The sequence below is a fragment of the Aulonocara sp. 'chitande type north' Nkhata Bay genome, linkage group LG19 (assembly GCF_057382095.1).
Source record: "Aulonocara sp. 'chitande type north' Nkhata Bay isolate Kocher_YH1m ecotype deep benthic linkage group LG19, A_spYH_male_GT1.1, whole genome shotgun sequence".
Taxonomy (NCBI): domain Eukaryota; kingdom Metazoa; phylum Chordata; class Actinopteri; order Cichliformes; family Cichlidae; genus Aulonocara; species Aulonocara sp. 'chitande type north' Nkhata Bay.
Window position 1 is genome coordinate 9738840 of NC_141362.1, and position 21634 is coordinate 9760473.

The following is a 21634-nucleotide window of genomic DNA, read 5'->3' on the forward strand; positions in this document are numbered from 1 at the left end:
GAGGAGCAGCATCTGAAACAAACTCCACTATCTCGCAGGAACGTTTTGCGTTCATCCAGTGTCTTAGCTCGGAAGCCCCTACACCGCTTGAGAGGGTGGGGTTTTTTGTGAATCGGACACTGTCTGTCCACATCCAACTTACTGCTAGCTGACTCTGTGGGCTTGATGGCAGATGTTGATGTAATCTCTGTTTTGCTGGATGAGACGTGGTTCCTGGAATGCGTGTACCTTTTAGGTGAGTTTTCTGGTTTCACTGTCGTCATCCCAAATGAGCTAAATGCAAAACTTGGATCATTACAAGTGGGGGCTTCTTTGCAGACAAAGTCAGTGAAGAATGAGAATGGTGGAAACTGGCCTTGGTTTTGCAGCTTGTACGCACTACCTTGTGTCATCCATTTTTCTTGAAGGCCATACAGCAGTTTCTCCACTATTAGGTTAATGCCGCGAGAGGTATCCAGATAGGCGAGCCCAGGCAAACAACCTTCTAACTTTGCTGACCCCAACTCCCTTAACAAGTCACCAAGCTCTCTCAGGTTGAGAGGGTCCCTGTTGCTGATCTTAGGAAATCTCTCCAGTTTGTCCAGCAGAGCTTTCTCAATTATTTCAGGAGACCCGTAGTTCTCTTCAAGTCACATCCACGCCATCCTGAGCCCTGCAGCAGGGTCATTGACATGAACAGCTCTGATTCTCCTGACTTGCTCAGATGATTGAGGACCTAACCATCTAGTGAGAAGGTCGAGCTCTTCATTGCAGGTGAGTTTTAGCCCTTCAATGATGTTCATGAAGGTAGACTTCCAGCCCCAATAATTCTCTGGACGATCATCAAACTTTGTCATCCCGGATGTCACAAGTTCCCGGCGAGCCATGTATACAGCAAAGTCATTAATGCCGGTATGGTTCAGAGCAGAGGGCTGCGCTGCTTGCATTCTAAGAGGATGTGTGTGTGGTTGAGGTTCCTGCAGGGGGGTGACACTACATGGATAAATCCCAGGGTAATTCTGAGCAGATGGATGCTTCATACCATTTTCTTCAAAGGTAGTATGGCTCTTGACACGAGCTGGAGTGGAGCTCAGTCCATCAATGGCTGTACGAATGGGATTCAGTTCGTTGTCCTGGAGTGGTGGAGCATGAGAGAAATCGCGTGGCCGACTGGAGGTGATATGGGACTCAAGGCCGGGCAACGACAGCTGACTAGAGTGCATTCTTGAGTGACACTCAACATAATCATTTGTTCTTTTTTCTGTGGAGTCAGGGGGAATTCCTATGATGTCCGCTGCCCTGAGATCTTGTTTAGAGCCGAGTTCTGCTACGGCTGATTCCAAAACCTCCGCCTCAGCTAAAGCCGCTGCAACTTCTTTCTCTTGCTTCAGTGTGGCCAGAGCAGCCTCCATGCGTGCCTCTTCTACTCTCAACTGGGCTTCTTCCACCATGAGTTCAGTTTCTTTTTTGACAAAGGTGGAGCGAGCACGCACTGCTTCAGCTCTTGCGCGTGCTTTAGCAGCTACTAGGCTTGCTGAAGACTTGCAGGAGCTGTTAGAAGAACTAGCAACAGATCTGGTCACATATGATTTCACAGATGTTCCTGGAGATCTAGTCTTCTGTTGATCTTCTGTATCTGGCTTATTGTCCATGATGACTATTCGGCATGCAAGGTAAAACTAAACGAGGCAGGAAGACTAATGAGCGTTAGCGGTCTCTGCTATCCAGACTTACTGTATTATCCCAGGTGTGATGCTGTTTTTTCACTATTCTGTCCCCTGCGTGCGTGGTTCTGGTACACGAAGTGACAGATAGCTAAACATATGCCGTAAGCACTGAAAGCGTTGAATGATGAGTCAGGCGTGAAAGTAAAGTTGAGGGCTGTTTACTTGTTTGTCTTCATCAACGTACAACTTACAGTGATTTCCCAGAACTTGTGAAACTACAAAAAATACAAAAAGAAATATGCTCAATAAAGAATTATGCATTTGCTTCACATGGCGAACAGATCTAGGCATTTATATATACATCTCTCCAAATATGCATAAAATCAATAAAATATACAACACTCACTACTTATAAAGATGAAACACAATTCAAACTTACAAACAAAGCTTCTCCATGGCATAACACAGGTGGATGCTTAAGGATTAAACAGGGAGACTTCTGGTACGCCTCATTGTGCAAATCCCAATACTAAAATGGCTACCTGCATTACCCCACTCATGTGACTCTAAACATCCAATAGGAAACTCTTTCTGTATCACCCCACTCATGTGACTCTAAACATCCAATAGGAATACAAGCCAAACCACATAAAAATTCACTTGACCGCAGTCTCCAAGCTAACCACTAGGAGATGCTAAAATCTCAATGTGCACATAACATTACACTCCCCGCCTGGTATTGAACACAATACCACTATCAATTTCTTAGCAGTTCAATCAGCTAAAGAAAATAACACATTGACTGTCCATGGTAGATAATCAGATAGACAAAAGTACCACTACTTCGGTTACTGGTCTAAAGAAGGTCTTAATGGTACCTCCTTTCGTGACCCTCAGTTCGAGTTTCCTGACCTTTCCATCACTGTCTGGGTAAGCCTTGGTGACAAGAGCCATTGGCCACTGATTTCTTTTTACCTGAGGGTCTTTGAGCAACACCAAGTCCCCTTCCTTGACATTGGGCTGACTATTTTGCCACTTGCTTCGATTTTGAAGAGTAGAGAGATATTCTCGCCTCCATCTCTCCCAAAATGTATTCGCCAAGTGCTGAACACGTTTCCACTGCTGACGATACATATCTGTAGCTTCAAATGATCCTGGAGGAGCAAGAGGGGTGCAGACCTTCTGTGTCAAGATCATTGCTGGAGTCAGAAGAAACGGTGAATCTGGATCACTTGAGATGGGAGCAAGAGGCCTTGCATTTATTATCGCTCCTACTTCAGCCATAAGGGTCGAAAGCACTTCATGAGTGAGATGCTTTTCATGTTTGTTATTGTATTTGCAGCTCAGCAGGCCGAAGCAACTTTAAACATTTTCAGAAGCTATATTTAAAGCTGTCTAATTTTTCTGTTTGTCTTCAAAGTTTAGGAGCTGTGTCTCAGTTTCACTAAGGTTCCTCTTATGACGCTCTCCCTCCTCGATTTTTCAAAAAGGTTTTCCTCACTATAGCACCATTTGTACAATCCATTGTAAATAGTAGTTTGTCTTCTGGTGTTGTACCTGTGAATCTTAAACATGCAGTGATTCAACAACAAAATCACTGCATGTTCAAAATGAAAAAAACAAGATGGCTGCTAGGGTGCAGACACACAGCTTGGCAGGTCCTGTGCGTTTGCCAAAAAACCCACCTAAAAAACCATCTAAAAACCCCTGGATCTTGACATCAACTTGTCTTTTTGTTTTTATACATTTTTATCTTCTGTGGAGTTCGACATGTCCAAGAAAGCTGGATAATTATACCACTTTCCCAGCCAAATGGAGTCAACATCTTTTGTTCACAAGATTCTTGGATTTTGGTCATGCCAGACCACCCCCAGGTAAATATGAACAGTCAGATATACCACAACTGTCGCTGGAGATTCTGAAACTTGTTCTGATGCTACTTTTGGCTGGTGATATAGAACTAAATCCTGGACCTAATTCAAACATCAGTGATTTGGACTGGCTACAACTAATTAGCCTAGTGGTGGTCGTCTTTCAGCCTTTCTTACCTTGGCCATGTCTCTGAGTATTGCACACCTTGTGCTTTTGGGCACTCCAGTGACGTTGCAGCTCTGAAATATGGCCAAACTGGTGGCAAGTGGCATCTTGGCAGCTGCACGCTTGACTTTTCTCAGTTCATGGGCAGTTATTTTGCGCCTTGGTTTTTCCACACGCTTCTTGCGACCCTGTTGACTATTTTGAATGAAACGCTTGATTGTTCAATGATCACGCTTCAGAAGCTTTGCAATTTTGAGACTGCTGCATCCCTCTGCAAGATATCTCACTATTTTTGACTTTTCTGAGCCTGTCGAGTCCTTCTTTTGACCCATTTTGCCAAAGGAAAGGACGTTGCCTAATAATTATTATTCTGTCCCCTGCGTGCGTGGTTCTGGTACACGAAGTGACAGATAGCTAAACATATGCCGTAAGCACTGAAAGCGTTGAATGATGAGTCAGGCGTGAAAGTAAAGTTGAGGGCTGTTTACTTGTTTGTCTTCATCAACGTACAACTTACAGTGATTTCCCAGAACTTGTGAAACTACAAAAAATACAAAAAGAAATATGCTCAATAAAGAATTATGCATTTGCTTCACATGGCGAACAGATCTAGGCATTTATATATACATCTCTCCAAATATGCATAAAATCAATAAAATATACAACACTCACTACTTATAAAGATGAAACACAATTCAAACTTACAAACAAAGCTTCTCCATGGCATAACACAGGTGGATGCTTAAGGATTAAACAGGGAGACTTCTGGTACGCCTCATTGTGCAAATCCCAATACTAAAATGGCTTCCTGCATTACCCCACTCATGTGACTCTAAACATCCAATAGGAAACTCTTCCTGTATCACCCCACTCATGTGACTCTAAACATCCAATAGGAATACAAGCCAAACCACATAAAAATTCACTTGACCGCAGTCTCCAAGCTAACCACTAGGAGATGCTAAAATCTCAATGTGCACATAACATTACAATTATGCACACCTGATATAGGGTGTTGATGTCATTAGACCACACCCCTTCTCATTACCAGTGTTGGGTAAGTTACTTTAAATTAGTTAGTTACATTACTAGTTACTTCTATCAAAAGTAACTCAGTTACTTCAAGTTACTCGTTACTTTCAGAGTAACTAGTTACTAGGGAAAGTAACTTTGGTTTTACTCAGAATTCTCTTGTTAATGTGTTGCTTCCGTAACTGGATACCCAGCCAGACTGCCAGTCTTCTAACTTGCTTACTTGCCACAAGGGCACTGTGCCACCTACCAATAGAAAGGAAAAAATAATGTGCACATTTCCACGGGAGAAATCCCACGCCTGATTCTATCGTAGCCTGCTTTTTACATCCAACACAAAAACTGCAGTCGTGGTGCTTTCGATTGTACTCAGAACTCGGAAATTCTGCCTTCTGAATAGGAAGATGTTGGTAACACCAGACTGCAGATGAGCTGCATACAGGGCTGGACTGGGACAAAAAAAAATTGTCCCGGGCATTTTGACTAGAGACTGGCCCACCGTTATAGGAAAAATCATAAAGCCTTTGAATGAAAATAAACACTGTTGTGACAGTGATGTACACTGTTCTGATGGTATATATGTATCAATCTATCAATCGTTTGTTGCAAGACTCAGATAATTATTTTTTTTTAAAGTGAGACATTTTAAATGAGAATAAGAAAGTATTTCCTTGTGCCCCCCTTTCCCTGTTAATGCTCTACATGGACCTCTGGCAACACTTTGCTAGATCCGCACCTGCACAGTTACCAGCTGTCAGCTACATAGAAAAGGATCCTGGTGTTATTTGTCTCTCAGAAACAGTTCATAACTTCCCTTCAACTCATTCATGTCACCTAAAAGGTAAACCTGTTTCTCCATCACAGCTCTGATGATTCAGTAAGGACATCTCCTGGTTTCGTCTTCATGTTTCCATCTCACCACATAACCAAACCGACATCATGACCCGCAGGTTTACAGCTGTGGCTCCAGCAAACATCAGCTGTACTAGAAATTAATATTAAATAAATTCTAACAACAGCTGATCAAGCTTAAACGCGCTGCTGTTGTTTACCGCGACATCCGCTGGTTTCCTCTTTCTGGCGCAAAGTGGGCGATAAACAAACAAGAGAGAAAAGCCGATCAGCTGATCATTGATCAGTTTCATGATTGAAGTAGAAACAGGAGAGGGAGGGTGAGAGAAGAAGAGGCAGCTCTGCAGCAAAGACGCAGAATAACTCCAGCTTTGTGTCTTTTTCATTGTAGCTGAAGTCTGGGACAAACTGTTCCTTTTCACCTCAATAAGAAACGCGTAATATTTTCTCTGAATGCGAGACGATTCCGTTTTTTACAGGACGGTTGGCAACTCTAATAATTAACCTTATGAACAAAATAAAGTTCAACATCAGTAACATAGCAGCCACCCAGCTGTATAGAAACTCCGTCATGCTAGCTAGCACGCAGTACGAAAAAGTCAGCATAACGAAAATAAACTCCACCTAAACTTGGTTCATATCTGACCCAGATAAACTGCAGGTTATAACTTCTTACCTGAAGTTCAGTTCACCTGATACTCGGACCGGCGGCTGCTTCGGGTCTCTCCTCTTGCCTCCCTTTTCCTTCATCCACCTGCTGGCTTCCACCACTTGCTAATGTTATTGAATCTGTGGAAGCTCCGCGATAGCCACCACACGAAGTAACGAATAACGAGCCTATCTAAATCCCAGTAACGAGTAACGCGTTCCCGGTTTTGGCATAATAACTAGTTACCGTGCTCATTACCACAATAATAACGTAGTTACTGTAACGCGTTACTTAATAACGCGTTAGTCCCAACACTGCTCATTACAGAGATGCACATCACCTAATATGCTTAATTGGTAGTAGGCTTTTGAGCCTATACAGCTTGGAGTAAGACAACATGCATGAAGAGGATGATGTGGACAAAATACTCATTTGCCTAATAATTCTGCACTCCCTGTAGTTATAACTTGCCATCTTTCACTTTACATTATCATAGTTTGTTTTTAAGGATTTGTTTGAGAGTAGATAAATGTATATATTTACAAGGAGTGACTCTTTTGTGCAGCCTAAAATAAAGTTGGCTATTATCTGCTTCATACGTGTTTCATACCTGATGTTGCTTAATTTTGCCATAACTTAAGCCCCCCCCACGTGTGGCATTGTAGAGGAACTCATTAGTGATTAACACAGTGGTTATTGTGACTGTAGCCAAGGTAAACACAATAATCCTGTTACCTTTGTGCTCGCCTTCACTGGCAGGCATCGCATGGACTAAATGAAATGCTCATTTCAAACACCCTCCATAAATTAAAGCAACTTACTGCTGTTATGTTCTCCTCCCCACTCTTGAGTCCTGGGAGGTCTGGGCCTCTTTGCTTTGGCTGCTGCCCCCGCGACCCGGCCTCGGATAAAGCGGATGAAGATGGATGGATGGATGGATTTTAAAGTTGTGTTCTGGTTATTTTTATTATTTTTTTTTATATTGTATTATTCTATTTATTTATCTGTTATTTGAAAATAATAATACATTGATCATTATTTTTATGTAATTGAGTACCAAGGCTGACATACTTGCTTTTTATAACTGGCAGAAATAAGGCGATCATCAAAGCTTGAAGTGAAAACACAAAGTCATACACACTGAGTGTCGCACATGATACAAATTCTACTTCTAAGCATAAATTATTTTGATTTTTTTTCACTGCATTTTATCTACTGATAAGAAAGTGATATCTTGCCATCTGGTTATAAATATTTCCGACATTAAAACTGTTGTGAATGACGAACTGGCATTTAATCTGACGCAAATCTCTCATGAAGCTACAGCCACAAAGATACCGGTTTCTTTATTTTATACATGTGACCCTTTCGTAAATACTACTAACACCACCGCATTTACCAATATAAGCAAAGATAAGAAACACAAAAAACAGAAATCACTCTCCAGTTTGTGTTGCTCTCTGTCGCCCTCTGTTGTTCAGCTCTGAACATAAAGTTTTGTTTCCGAGGAAATGAAACCTTGCTTGCTATAAAAATCAGCCCATTTCAGAGCAGACACAGGGCAGATAAAGACATGGACCCCGGTGAGTCATGTCTTGTTTTGATCCCTTCTGGGAGCTGCTGGTTTCACCTCAGCAGGAATAGCTGCAGGCATGATGTCGTCTGCTGCAGTTGCTAATGGAGGAGGAGTGGCAGCTGGAAGTGTGGCAGCTGCTTTGCAGTCAGCAGGTAAATTAATAATTAGATGTTTCATTAGGATTTTAACTTGCAACAACATGCAAAAAGAAAAAGTTCATCAAAATATCATAATTTTAGATTAGATAATTGCATCTGTTGTATGCTTTTGACAGCTTCTTTGTGTCATGGTGCTGCAGGTGCAGCTGGTCTGTCAGCTACTGCTGGTGCTGGAGCAGCAGTGGGATGGTTGGTGAGTTTCATCAGCTGAAAATCATGTAGAACTCATATATTTGCTTCATGCCAAAACTGGAAGTCTTGTTATTCTCTCAAGATTGTTTTTAATCATTGTGTTGTGTTTTCATGATGATAATTTTTATACATTTATATTAAAATTAACTATTATGGTGTAAAGCTTGTGTGTATCATTAGTACAGCTAACTGTGTTCAATACACTTAATCCTTTGTGAAAGAGTAAAGGGATAAATGTGAGTATTAAGTAGTTTTAGTTTAAAAAGCTCATACAGGCTACTCCACCTTCTAATGTTACAGTTCCTTGGTGCCTTCTTTCCAGGCCTCTTAAATCATCCCAGGTGAACAAGTGCAATGATCAAGAGGGGAGCTGCTGCTAACTGGTGTGACTGATAAGATCTGACCTATAGTGCTTCTCAGGGTTTATCATATGAGGGAAAGCAGGGGATACACTTGGACTTCAATAAAAAAGCTGAACCAGACTTCCTGTATAGAGGTGCCCGTCCTGCAGATCAACAATCCAGCCTGTCTTATCAAAGCAAGAAACCTTCAGAGGTTGCAAAGGTACAGACATTCTGTATTTTTCACGAGTTGTCATTGCAGATTTCCATCCTCTATACTCAGTATACTGTTAATGCCTTTGTATCTTTTAATGCCTGTTTATGTCTTTATACTAGACACTATAAAGTTGGTGTGAAGGTGGAATTCAGTGAAGGAATCTAAGCATCATCAGCTTAACTTCAAATTCACCTCTATTTCACTTGATGTAACGTAACTCTGATCACAGCCACTGTAATAGACGGGCTTATAGATGGACTTTTTTTTTAAATCTTAAACTTTAATTTACATTTGACCTTTTGTATTGTCTTTATTGTCTGACTGAGTACCTGAAGTTCTGTTTATTTAAGCCCTTTCTGTACAGTGCTTTGTGACTGCTTGTCTATGAAAAGTGCTTAATAAATAAACCTTACTTACTCTCTTTTGATTAACAGCACATATTTCAATAATAATACTTTGCATCTTCATCCTGAAATATTGTTTCTGTGTGAGGAAATCCAAGTCTGCTATTGCAGCTCTATCACATAGTGCAGACTTTTTTTTTTACATAAAATATTTTTTATGAACATAATGTCACAAAAAATGCTTTCATCACTTCTGCCATCCCTTCTGATCTGCTCATTCAGGTGTTGAAGTGGTTTGTTTTTCACTCAACAGTGAAAAGAAAACCATCAGCTGATTTTCACAAACAGCTGATTTACTAAGAAGCATTTGATAGAATTCAAAATTTATAAAACATTGATACTGTAGAAAAAAACACAACAGACCACAGATGAGATAAAGATGTTTGTTTGTTAATTTATTTGCATTTATGAAGCATTATGGAAACATACTTTTCAAGTTCACATATTTCCAGCAGTTATAAAATCCAATCAACAGATTGCTATTTATTGTTAGTTTGGTGAGAGCACCAGACATGCCACTGTGCCAACCTCCAATGCAGCATCAACATGTCTCTGCTGGTCATCAAAGAAGATGTGAGGCTTGATCCTCTGCAGTGTAGGACCTTTGTTAGCCCCTCCCAGAAGCACAGCTTCATCAAGCTCCAGACCCCAGGTGCGCAGAGTGTTTAAAGCTCTGTAGCCGTCACAGCCTGCCCCTCGAGATGTCACCAGGTAGGTACGAATGGGACACTTCTTGTACAGGCCTCTATTATGCAACTTTTTCTGCAGTTTTATTAAAACCTCCAAGAATCCTTTGAATGGTCCCTGAATAAAGAAAAGAGAAGAAGAGCAGAGAGTCAACACATGACAATCTGGTCAAAGCAGGAAAGTGCATTTGGATAATTTAGCTGATATCAGTTTATGTGAATGTAATTAGCAAAGATTTTCTTTTCTATTATTAAATATATATTGCTTATAACAGTGCAGAAGGCCAACATAACTGTAACCATATAGTTAAATTAGCTGTTTTTTTAAAAAATATTAAAAGACGACGGAATGTGTTTCTATCATCTATCTTTCATACCTCGTTCATTGTATTTTCAACATTATGCTTCTCATTCTTCAAGTATTCTTGTAGTCCATTCTTGAACACGAGCTCTGACTCATTAGAGAAGAGGACAGCGTCGCCATCAAAGGCAACACGCAGCTGATTCTCAGACTCTGTGATGATGTTTGTTGGGGTGAACATGATAGCAGCTGCTACACCTGATGTAGGGACATTCATTCACAGTAACACACAAAGTCATTAAAGTACAACAGCACAGACTGCACTTCATCTTTAAGTTAGCACAACATTTAACACTTTTACCTGCATTCAAAGCTTCCTGAACCTTCAACCCGTTTGGTTCATCAGACAGGTACAGGTGGGTGTTGTTGTTTTTTAACTCATTCACAAGTTGATCTTCAGTCACAGGTAACAGAGTGATAAGTCTATCCAGCCCTGCAAACAAGAAGGAATATATATATATATATAATGTTCTTCCTCTACACCCCCCCCCAATTTTTTTGCACATGTCGAGGAGCGTGTCAGGCTACATTTCACTGTGTGTTATACTTGTATAACTATGCATGTGACAAATAAAGAACCTTGAATGAAAAGGCTGCTGGACAATCTGTTTTACCAAAACTGTTTAGATTAATCAGAGTAGTGTTAGCAATAGTGTTACTATTACTTACTTATATCTATTATTTTTGTATTGACTTGTTTTTAGAGTACTTACACTTTCAAGTGTATTCTACTTTATAAGATTCTGTTTTAGTGTTTTTGTTGTCTTATTGTAAGCCTGTCATTAATCTATTTAAAAATTTGAAGGGCATGAAAAGTGCTGTACAAATGAAGCCTGAATGATTTAGAAAAGGTATTGGGGTAAACAAGAGTTGATCAGAATCACTTAGAAGTGGAAAGATTGTCTCAGTCTCAGTCTAATTGTTTCCATTTATCCATTTTCTCAAAATTTAGAAGTTTCCTCATAAGACACATGTATTTGAAATAATAGTAAGTGTGTTTGGAGGTGTCATAAACTCACCATGTTCACGGATCCGATTCATGAGAAAGTCTGATGATGAGCTGTCATTGATGAGTTTGACTTTAAAGAGCTCCTCACTGTCAGGGTAATGGTTTGTGAGTTCAGCATTGACTGCCTTCAGAGCCTGAGAGCAGGACAAGGAAGATAAATTAAATTCGAGTGAATGTTAAGTAACTGTGTGAGTGCAGTATTTGTGTGCAGGTTTCTGTGGTGCTTTGTCTTATGTGGTATATTCTCATCTTTCACATAACCACTACATGCAATTTTGTGTATGTGTTTTTCCCCTCATAATATATGACCTCAACAAATTTGAAGGCAGGGCCATAGCCCTGCTGTTCTTGCTTGAAGAGGAGTCCTGAAGACATGGCAATGGTGACGGGGATCTCTGGTTCAGACTGAAGGAGAAAAAAATGTTTCCCACAATTCAATAAAGACATTCTTTTGCATAGTTTAAAAATAAATTGTCAACAATTTTCTTATTTGACCTCTGCACTCATACAGTATGTTATGACACTATTTGCACTTCTTGCTTGCTGATTTAATGCTTTATCTGTACTTTTGTAGGAACTTGTTATGAATCAGTTTTTAACCTTAAATCTTTCTCTGTGTAGAAGATCTTCATGAAAATGACTGGATTTTATTCACTGAGTTGCCACAGCTGCCATTCACTTTTGTCTTCTGCTCTTGGGTCTGGTGTGATAACTCTTTATACTCTCCCACTTTCTTTCTGTTTCCCACAATTTTTCCTAACAATCAATCTGAGAATCAATCTGAGTTAGTTAGTGAAAATCGTCCTACAGAATTGTTTTTTAGTGACAAGGAAGGATATGATTTCTGTTCAACACATAAATATATTGTGGTGATGAGTAATTAAACATCACACTGCATACTTTCATGCTCGTGCTTCCAGCATCTTGTTGTTAACACTCGTTTGCCGTTCACAAACACACATTACCAACAACAACAACACTGCAGGACCTAGTTCAGCTTTTAAGTCGGTGAGGTGTGATTGTGATGGCGCTCAGGTGTGTGCCGCCCCTGTAGTGGCACCACAGACCACGTCCTGCCACAGAGTATAAGGATGTTTAAAAGATGCTGCAGAAAGCTGCATCTGGTCAGACGGAAAAACACACAAACTCGGATGAGTGTGTGGCGGAGGTGTGGTTCCTGGCTCAGCTGCAGGGTAGGTGTGCTGCAGTGTATAAAAGGCCCCAAAGTTCATAGGTGAATTCTATTTGAGCTCTGATACCAGTGTTTGTAAGTTTGTATAAGTTTCTATACTGTTCATGTAGCATTCAACCTTCTGTTAGTTACAGTTACTAACAAGAAAATGTGGTGCGGTCGCGTTAAAATTTTCCAACAAACAGACGGCTGAAGCTGTGTTCAGCTTACCGCACCTTATATCAGATTAAATAAGTAATCTGGGCGCTACAGCTTTACGCAGCTGTGCGCGCTCCTGCGGACGGCAATCACGATCACTGTCTAGCACAACACCTGGAGCTAAGGGGGCAAAACAATCGCATGAGTGCTGCTGTTTGACTGAGGAAGAATAAAGTAGTCGTGGTAAGCCAATCACACGACCACCTTAAGATGACAAAGCAACAAGGTGATATATACCAGTTTTTAAATTGTGTTGATAGGCCACGTAAAACCAGAGTCATGATAAACAATATATATGTGTGTTTTTTCCTCAATAGTTTCGTCATGTTTACTGTCTGAGCACAGGGCTAGCAAGCACTCTCTGCTTATGAGCAAAAAATAAAAAACACAAAACAAAAAACAGCCCGTTCGTGTTGGTGGAAAAATGAACCATGTCAACTAATCAAAAAAAATGGGCAACTTGACATTTGGTTGTTTAGGAAGAGGGGGAAGTTTTAGGAGTGACGGCGAGAGAGGGTGAGAGAGAAAGACAGTAGAAAAAGAGAGAGAGCGAGTTTTGAGATGTGAGAGATTTGCAACGTTTAGCATGTTTGGAGTGTGTAGTTAATCTTCTGTAGTTAGCGTGTAGTGTTGGGGATGGTTTTGTGTTGTGTGTCAGAACAATGAGGCGACTGCTGTCTCCAGGTAGGAGCCTGACACCTCCTGCTGTCAGGCTTGTAATGTTCTCCTTTATAGTGGACAGAAATTATTATTTTGGAGTGGCACAAATAATTTGTGTGGCATCTTATTGAAACTGCAAATAACTTTGTTGTTTGCAAAACTTGTGCATTTGATTTTAAAATTGACAATTTATATTTGCATTTAAAGTTATGAAATATGATTCAATAAACATATTTGTGGTTGTTACAGTAAAAAATATAACTTTTTCTACTCGGATTTTATGTTTTTTGTCTTATTTTAGATCAATTGTGTTAATACAGTATGTCAAAATGAAAACATAACTGTAAATTCAGACACGTGAGGTTGTGCTGAAAAGGATGATACCAAACAAGGCAAAGTAATTAGTTTTTAAAAGTGAAATGTAGAGGAAACATCAAATGTATTAAAAAAATGACCAATTATACCCTGGACACCAGAGAGTTAAACAATTTTTTTAAGTAACGCAATAGTTACTTTTCAAGTAATTAATTACTTTTAGAATCTTGTAACTCAGTTACGAACTCACTTACTTTTTTGAAGAAGTAACTAGTAACTATAAATAATTACTTTTTCAAAGTAACTTGCCCAACACTGGGCACTATACAGTTGGTATGAAGGTGGAATTCAGAGAATGAATCTCAGCATCATCAGCAAAAATTCATATGAATCTGTGCTACACTTGATGTAACATAACTGTGACCTTTTAATCCATCACAGTGTAGCAAAATAACCTGTTTATCCTGCAGAGGATTTTCATGCAACGTTTAAATAACTCAGTTAGTGTACCACAGCATGTTTCACATTATTACTGCAGCAGCTGGCTGCTGCTAAACTAATTTCCCCTTGTGGGACAATAAAGAAATTGAATTGAATTGAATTGGTGTCGGTTACAGGAAGACAATTCACTGACTCTCTTCATAACTGTATATCTTTTTTATTATTCTTGATTACTTAACACAATTTTATACCTTATTTCAAAAGATGACGAAGTTATAGAAATATTCATTAAAACTGCTATAACAGACATATTTTCTTGTTAATAGTGCACAGCTTTCTGACATAGTGAAAAGAAAATCACAAAGGATGGCACACCATCATCCACCAGCAGAGCATATATCTTTCACTAAGTTGTTAAAACTACTACATAATTGCCACACACCAGCATATATTAATACATTAAAAACTGACTTACTGTAGAAGTTCTGCACTCACTCATCGTGCTTCTTAAAGATAGAAATAAACTTGAATTTCCTCTGTTTGCTGACTGCAGAACTGCTGTTCTTCCTTTTTATTCTAACTAGAAAAGCTACGTCATGATGCAGAACCTGTGGAGCCTTTGGACCCTGTTGCCATGCCATTTGTATTGATTAGTGATGTTCGATTCGTAAACGAATCGTTCAGTACTCGAGAATCACTTTACTGACTCGTGAATCATGATTCACAAGCGCAACTGACTCACTGACTCATCCCTGTTGCTGTTAGCAAACTAATTCCATTAGTAGAAATATATCTATCTTATAATTAAAATTGTGGGGGGAAAAAACAACAGCCAGTTTCTTAACAAAAACATTTCTGCTCTGAACTAGAAGAAAAAACCCTGAGTAGAAGCTCACATCAAGACAATAGCTCCTCAGTTCACAGTAGCATCGCTTAGCTAGCATGCTAACAGCACATTTGAGTTACTCACCCCCTCCCCTGCTGTGCTGAATCATAGCATAAGGCGAATCACTCACTCACTCACCCCCTCCCTCCTGGCTCACAGCTCATACGAGTTGAACGAATCACTGACTTACTCATCCCCTCCCTTGCTAGGCTGAATCATAGGGTAAGGCGAATCACTCACTCACTCATCCCCTCCTTTGCTGTGCTGAATCACTCACCCCCTCCCTCCTGGCTCACAGCTCAAACGAGTTGAACGAATCACTGGCTGTATCCCAATTCAGGGTCTGCAGCCTTAAAGTACGCAGCCTCAACGGTCCTCAAGGGCCGCGTACTCAAAGACCGCTAAGGCCGGAAGTGCGAGGCTTGTGAAATGGGACGGTCTAGCCTCCGTCGCGCTGCCCAGGTTGTCTAGCAACCATGATAGCTGGAAACGTGTGGTTGACAGAAATGAAGGAGAACATATTTTGTTTGTTAGTTTGTTTCTACATGAGCTCTGTGTGATTTAATAAGTATCTAAGGCTGAGACCACAGGACTGTAAAACATGATTGTTGGGCTTCATTTCTGTACTGAACAGTCATTTAAGATTAGCTAGTAAATAACAATTAGTTAATGTTGTTCATGAGACTAAAGTCAGTGTAAATATAATATGGCCAATATCATAGTTATTATATTAATCATTATACGTTATTACAGCAGTGAGTTTGAACTCTCAAATCAAATCACTTCTATTGTCACATCACATGTGCAGGTGCACTGGTACAGTGAATTCAGGGAAATGAAGGATGCATTTGATTCATTATTAATTCATATTTATTATAAATAATTCTAATTATACATCTTGCTTCCATATTTGTATCTTGTGTCACTAAAAATACATTTTATTTTAGTTTTATACATCGATTAATGACCTGCAGAATCTCCTTATCATATTAAGTGATTCATAATTGTCACTTTATGCTTTCTCCATCTCTAAAGTGATTACATCCTTGCATTACATGCTTTAGGTTCATTTTCTGCAGGCAGGTTTCTGACAGAGAACAGGCAGATTTACACTATAACATGCAGCGTTCTATAGATGGACACATAAAGAAATGAAAAATTACATGTGTGTGCAAACTTTCTAAACACTTTGTTACATTTATGATAAAGTAGATTAAACACATTTATGTCGGCCTTGACTCATAGTTCTTGTCTTTAAATGAACTTTGTCTGTGTTTCAGGTCCTGCACTCTCAAAGACTGAATGAACCAGCATTGCAGCCATGGGTCACTGTGAGCATCATAGGGAAGGTTGAAGCCGCCCACTGCACCTGTAAGGCCGGAGTCGCGGAGACCTGTACCCACGTCATTGCTCTTCTGTTTAATGTAGAAGCAGCAGTGTTGATCGTGGCACAAGGACTGTTACAGATGAACCTGCATACTGGGTTTTGCTGGGTAATGTGACCAAGATACAGTCAGTGGTTGGCCATAAGATAGACTTCTCCTCTTCAGCTGCCCAAAAAAAGGCTCTTGATCAAAACATAAACAGACCATCCATATTGAAAGGTAAAAGGAGCCGTCCTCAAAAAAGAAAAATCCCACCTGCTACTGTGGAGGAGTTGTCACTGCTATAATGCCATAATGTTTTATCTAGGGGTCTAGATTTATGCCTGTAGTGCACTGCCGTGTACCCTGAATTGGGATACAGCCACTGACTCACTCATCCCCTCCCTTCCTGTTACGAATCACTGACTCACTCACCCCCTCCCTTCCTGTTACGAATCACTCACTGGACCTTTCTCAGTTCTAAGTAAGCAAGTACATACTCGCGTTCTCGGCGAGACTGGACTTGCCGAGACCGCACGGGAGTACAATTGGAACACCAGCGTACTTGATGATGTCACAGGTCCGGAGTTTTTACTGTAGTGATGGGATTTCCGGCTCTTTTTAGAGAACCGGCTCTTTCGGCTCGACTCACTAAAAAGAGCCGGCTCTTTCGGCTCCGAACCGGCTCTTCAGGTTGTTTTGTTGCTTTAATTAATTTATTATTAACAATAATAGAAAATTATGCACAAAAGGAATTACTAATGTAAAAAAAAGTGGTTTTATTTATATATGTTTATATATAAATATATGCGGTGGCACCTAGAGACAAAGCACGTAGAACCTCCAAAAAGCACGTACAAATTCCAAAGCTCGTACAAACTCCAAAACATATTTCTAGCGTTAACTGAACTTCCAAAACAGAGCTACCTAGATCACTTAAATTACACAATTGAAAGCATATGTGTATGGTTTGTGTATTTATACACAAGCACTCATATATATTCAAATAAAAAAAAAAGTTCATTTACCTGTTACTACCACACACCAAATCCGGTCATTGGTACTTCCTGGCTTGTGTAGCCACTAGGTAACAAAAGCTCAACACTGCGCCTAGCATCCTGGAGCACTTCTGTTGTGTTTTGTACGTGTTTTGGAGTTTTTACATGCTTCTAAGTTTTTACGTGTTTTGGAGTTTGTACGTGCTTCGGGGTTTGTACGTGTTTTGGAGTTTGTACGTGTCTTGGAGTTTTTACGTGTTTTGGAGTTTGTACGTGCTTCGGAGTTTGTACGTGCTATGGAGTTTTTACATGTTTTGGAGTTTTTACGTGGTTCGGGGTTTGTACGTGCTTTCTCTCTAGGGGCCACCGTAAATATACTTTTATTTATTCACTACACATAAAATGTAATAAATAAATCATATTTTACAAAAACCAACTATTCACAGTTCAGCTTTTAACTATTTAAATTTTCAGGTTTTTCTTTTTAAATAAATTTAAAGTGAAACAACACAAAACACTGCAAACCACAACACAATTAAATATAAATTAAAATATGAAAAAAAAGAACATGCATATTCTCTGTCATATGGGCCTGCATGAATAAACTTTCTGAATCCTATATCTTCGGCAACTGAAAATAGTTGTGGATGAGTACTATGTGGAAGTAAGCATCAACGACACAGAGCTCTCAGTTCTCACTCCTTTATTCCTCTCCAACATCAACTGCACATATCGCGCCACAAAACACAGGAACACACTTCCTTAACACTGGGTGTGAGTGGAGCCCTCTAGTGGTCCACCACACATGCCCCCCCCCCCCCCCCCCCCCTTCGAACACCCAGCAGAACTAGTCCAGGACCCAGGGCTTAAGCAAACGGCCGGAACGGCTGAACCGGGGCGGGTGGGGAACTGACAGAGGGCAACCCAGCCCGGGAGCGAGGCTGGCACCGGCAGTCAGAAAAACTGCAGACGACTCGGACTCCGTTGATTGTGGGTCAGCCCGGTGGCAGGTGGGCGGCCACGGCGAGGGGCCTGGGCCGGGACCACCTGATCCTCTTGCCTCTTGCATAACATGTGCAGGCTTAAGGCTGTCAACAGAGACAACCTCCTGCCGACCGCCAAAGTCCAAAATGAAATGTTTGTTGCCTGGTTTAAGAACCCTGTATGGCCCGTCATATGGTGGACGCAGCGGAGTCCTATGGGCATTGTGCCTGACGAAAACGAAACGAGCAGAGTCCAACGAACTCGGAACAAAAGTGTCAGGCAGGCAGTGGTGCACAGGAACAGGAAATGAGTCTCTTGGGGGGCGAAAAGGCAACAAAGATGTATCGAAACATGGGGGAGGGCTCTCAGGTAAGAATTCCCCAGGGACCCGGAGGGGCTGGCCGATAATATATTATCATGCTTTTTACAACAACGTGAATGTACTATTGCTGTGTGATTTATTACTATTACTGAAGGTCCGCGACTCCGAACTGTAGTAAAGGGACCTCTGACTAATACGGCGGGGTCCCTGTCGGCTCGTAGCCGAAAAATAGCTTTACTTTGTTGTCTGGGTCAACTTTTCTTGACAGAGAGAGGCGTTGAAAGACTGCTCCAACGGAACTTATTGTTTTCGGAGGAAAACACGAACACTGTGTACAGTCGAGTCTTAATAGCTTACTTACAACTGGGCTCGTCAGGCACTCTTCTTGGCTGAAGTGGTTATTATTATATTTACATGCTTCCAGCTCCCGTTTTTCCTCGATGACAACTCGTACCTTTCCACTCCCCTTTTTCTCCCTCCTTGCGCTCACAGACCCATAACGTGTATGGCAGTTCATTCTCCCTGAAACACGGACTACACTGCCCATGATGCTACATTCCTTAGAGCTATGCTTGTAGCATTCTGCCTGTTAGCTTAGCACAACAACAACAACGAAAAGGCGCTCTCTCACCCAGGAAACACACAGTCGCAGAGAGAGAGAGAGAGCGTCGCCCTGTAACCATGGCAACCGTAACGCTGCCGCCTGGAACAACAGAACGTAGCTGTCAAACAAAACCCAAACAGTCCTGACCCGCGACAAAATGAAACAGGAAAGTACCGCAGTGTAATCCATTTATTTCAACAAAGTAACTGTATTCTGAATACCACCTTTTTAAACGGTAACTGTAACGGAATACAGTTACTCATATTTTGTATTTTAAATACGTAACGGCGGTACATGTATTCCGTTACTCCCCAACACTGTGTAGAAAGCAATAATAAATAAATTCTAACAACAGCTTATCAAGCTTAAACGTGCTGCTGTTGTTCAGCCGCTGGTTTCCTCTTTCTGGCGTGAAGTGGGCCAAAAACAAACAAGAGAGACGGACTCGCGACAGAAAAGCCGATCAGCTGATCATTAAGCAGTTTCATGATTGAAGTAGCAGCAAGAAGAGGCAGTCGCTTGTTAAGCTTAACGCAGGAATGCTTTACAAACATTCAGAGATGGACTTACACACTTGCTTTACTTCTCTCGGGGATAACTTTGTCGGAGATGAAATGCGGGGTTGCTAGCGAAGCTCCAAATGCTATCCAGACCACCGACAGGTCCCGCATGCCACAGCCGCTCTATCACGTGATGCATACTGCTCCGACGTGCTAACGTTCTGAAGCGAGTTACGGCGTGTTGCAAGTTTTGTGAGGTGCTTTCGTGATATTTAATGGATCGGATTACATTTTTTATTTTTCTCCGATATCCGATCCAGTAATTTAGGTCAGTATCGGACCGATACGTAATATCGGATCGGTCCATCTCTAGTGGAAACATCGCAAAGAAGGTGCGGACCGCCGTCCCACACAGGGGTGTCCTCCAGCATGAGGCCCGTTTTCGTTGACTGAAGGGCAAGGATGTCAGCGACGTGATTGGACTTACCAGCCACTTACCAGTCTGTGGTAAACTCTGAAAAGGCCACCAACTGGCGCTGCTGGCATGCGCTCCATGGGTCAGAGACCTTGGACATCGCAAACGTCAAAGGTTTGTGGTCAACGTACTCAGTAAAGTTGCGACCCTCAAGGAAAAAATGAAAATGTCGTGTCGCGAGGTGCAGGGCCAGCAATTCCCTGTCAAAAACACTGTACTTGCGTTCAGCATCCCGGAGCGTACGACTGAAAAAGGCGAGCGGTTGCCAGAAACCTGAAACCCGCTGTTCCAACACCCCACCCACTGCCACGTCAGACGCGTCGGTGGTCAACGCGATCTCCGTCGACGGAAGCGGGTGGGCCAGCAGGGCGGCGTCAGCCAGCGCAGACTTGGCTGTGGAAAACGCATGGACTCGTTCCGGCAGCCAGTCAACCAGATCTTTGGCTGTTTTACCTTTTAAGGCAGCATAGAGTGGCTGTAGCAGGTGGGTAGCTCTGGGGAGAAAGCGGCTGTAAAAATTTATCATCCCCAAGAACTCCTGCAACGCTTTAACCGAGGTGGGACGCGGAAAAGCCGAAACGGCCTGGACTCTGTCGGGCAACGGAACCACACCTTCAGCGGAAATGCGGTGCCCGAGGAAATCCAGAACAGGCAACCCAAACTGGCACATGGAAGGGTTGATGATCAGGCCGTGCGCTGCCAAACGCTGGAAAACCTGGCACAGATGGGATTCGTGCTGCCTCGCTGAGCAGCTGGCCACCAATATATCGTCCAGATAAACAAAAATGAACGGCAGCCCAGGCAAAACGGAGTCCATCCGCCGCTGAAAGGTCTGGGCGGCACCTTTCAGGCCAGACGGCATGCGCAAAAACTTGAACAAGCCGAAGGGGGTAATGACTAGGGATGGGTATCGAAACCCGGTTCTTGTTGAGAACCGGTTCCCACTGTTTCAATTCCTTGGAATCGTTTGCCATTTTTGCAAACGATTCCCTTATCGATTCCAGTCGCCCCGAATGACGTCACCACGTTGCGGAGCGTCATTTACCTGGCAGGAAACATGGCGCCTAAGCGGCTCAAATGCTCAAAAGTTTGGTTATACTTTACGAGAACGGATGACAACAGGGCAACTTGCAATACTTGCAAAGTAGATATTTCATTTAAGGGAGGAAACACTACGAATATGCAAAAGCATTTGCTCACAAAACACGTGATAACCTTAAATGAATGTCGTGTTTTTAATTCCGCTCCGGACTCGTGAATCTCAACCGAGCAGCAGCGGTAACGCTTGCACGTCCTCTCCCGTTAATGCGGCAGGTAAATAATCAACTAACAGTGCATATTATGTTAGCGCGATCTGCCTTATTACAAAACCTGCCATTACTGTGCATTTACACAGCAAATCCAGCATGTCCAAATTAACACTGTCGGATTTGATTTCAACACTATTAAAGTGTCTATATGGGTCCACACCAGAGAGTGTTAATTTTAGAGATGGCACGATACCACTTTTTTATGTCCGATACCGATACCGATAT

General features: G+C 41.6%; 2 protein-coding genes across 3 annotated transcripts; both read right to left on the bottom strand.

Moving 5' to 3' along the window:
• Window positions 1–444: 444 nt before the first annotated feature.
• LOC147306482 (uncharacterized) lies at window positions 445–4626 on the bottom strand. 2 transcript variants are annotated; one of them, XM_086274995.1, is made up of 2 exons: window positions 4389–4626; window positions 445–4224 (listed from the first exon to the last, which is right to left on the bottom strand). In XM_086274995.1, the coding sequence occupies exon 2, from the start codon at window positions 1629–1631 to the stop codon at window positions 630–632; it is 1002 nt and encodes a 333-aa protein (XP_086131121.1). In that variant the 5' UTR covers window positions 1632–4224; window positions 4389–4626; the 3' UTR covers window positions 445–629. The 2 variants fall into 2 exon arrangements, with proteins under 2 accessions (XP_086131121.1, XP_086131120.1); XM_086274994.1 differs by having other exon boundaries at window positions 445–1921; window positions 2086–4626.
• A 4869-nt stretch (window positions 4627–9495) lies between these two features.
• LOC147306483 (cytosolic 5'-nucleotidase 1A-like) lies at window positions 9496–14576 on the bottom strand. The gene is made up of 6 exons (XM_086275157.1): window positions 14442–14576; window positions 11470–11565; window positions 11171–11294; window positions 10453–10584; window positions 10168–10349; window positions 9496–9908 (listed from the first exon to the last, which is right to left on the bottom strand). The coding sequence occupies exons 1-6, from the start codon at window positions 14463–14465 to the stop codon at window positions 9594–9596; spliced, it is 873 nt and encodes a 290-aa protein (XP_086131283.1). The 5' UTR covers window positions 14466–14576; the 3' UTR covers window positions 9496–9593.
• Between the last annotated feature and the right edge of the window lie 7058 nt (window positions 14577–21634).

Excerpts from the sequence above, each read along its gene's own strand:
- LOC147306482 (XM_086274995.1), bottom strand. The coding sequence starts at position 1,631 with ATGGACAATAAGCCAGATACAGAAGATCAACAGAAGACTAGATCTCCA.
- LOC147306483 (XM_086275157.1), bottom strand. The coding sequence starts at position 14,465 with ATGAGTGAGTGCAGAACTTCTACA. Across the intron at positions 11,566-14,441 it reads GTGAGTGCAGAACTTCTACA|TCTGAACCAGAGATCCCCGT; the intron begins GTAAGTCAGTTT and ends TTTCTCCTTCAG. Across the intron at positions 11,295-11,469 it reads CTGCCTTCAAATTTGTTGAG|GCTCTGAAGGCAGTCAATGC; the intron begins GTCATATATTAT and ends TCCTGCTCTCAG.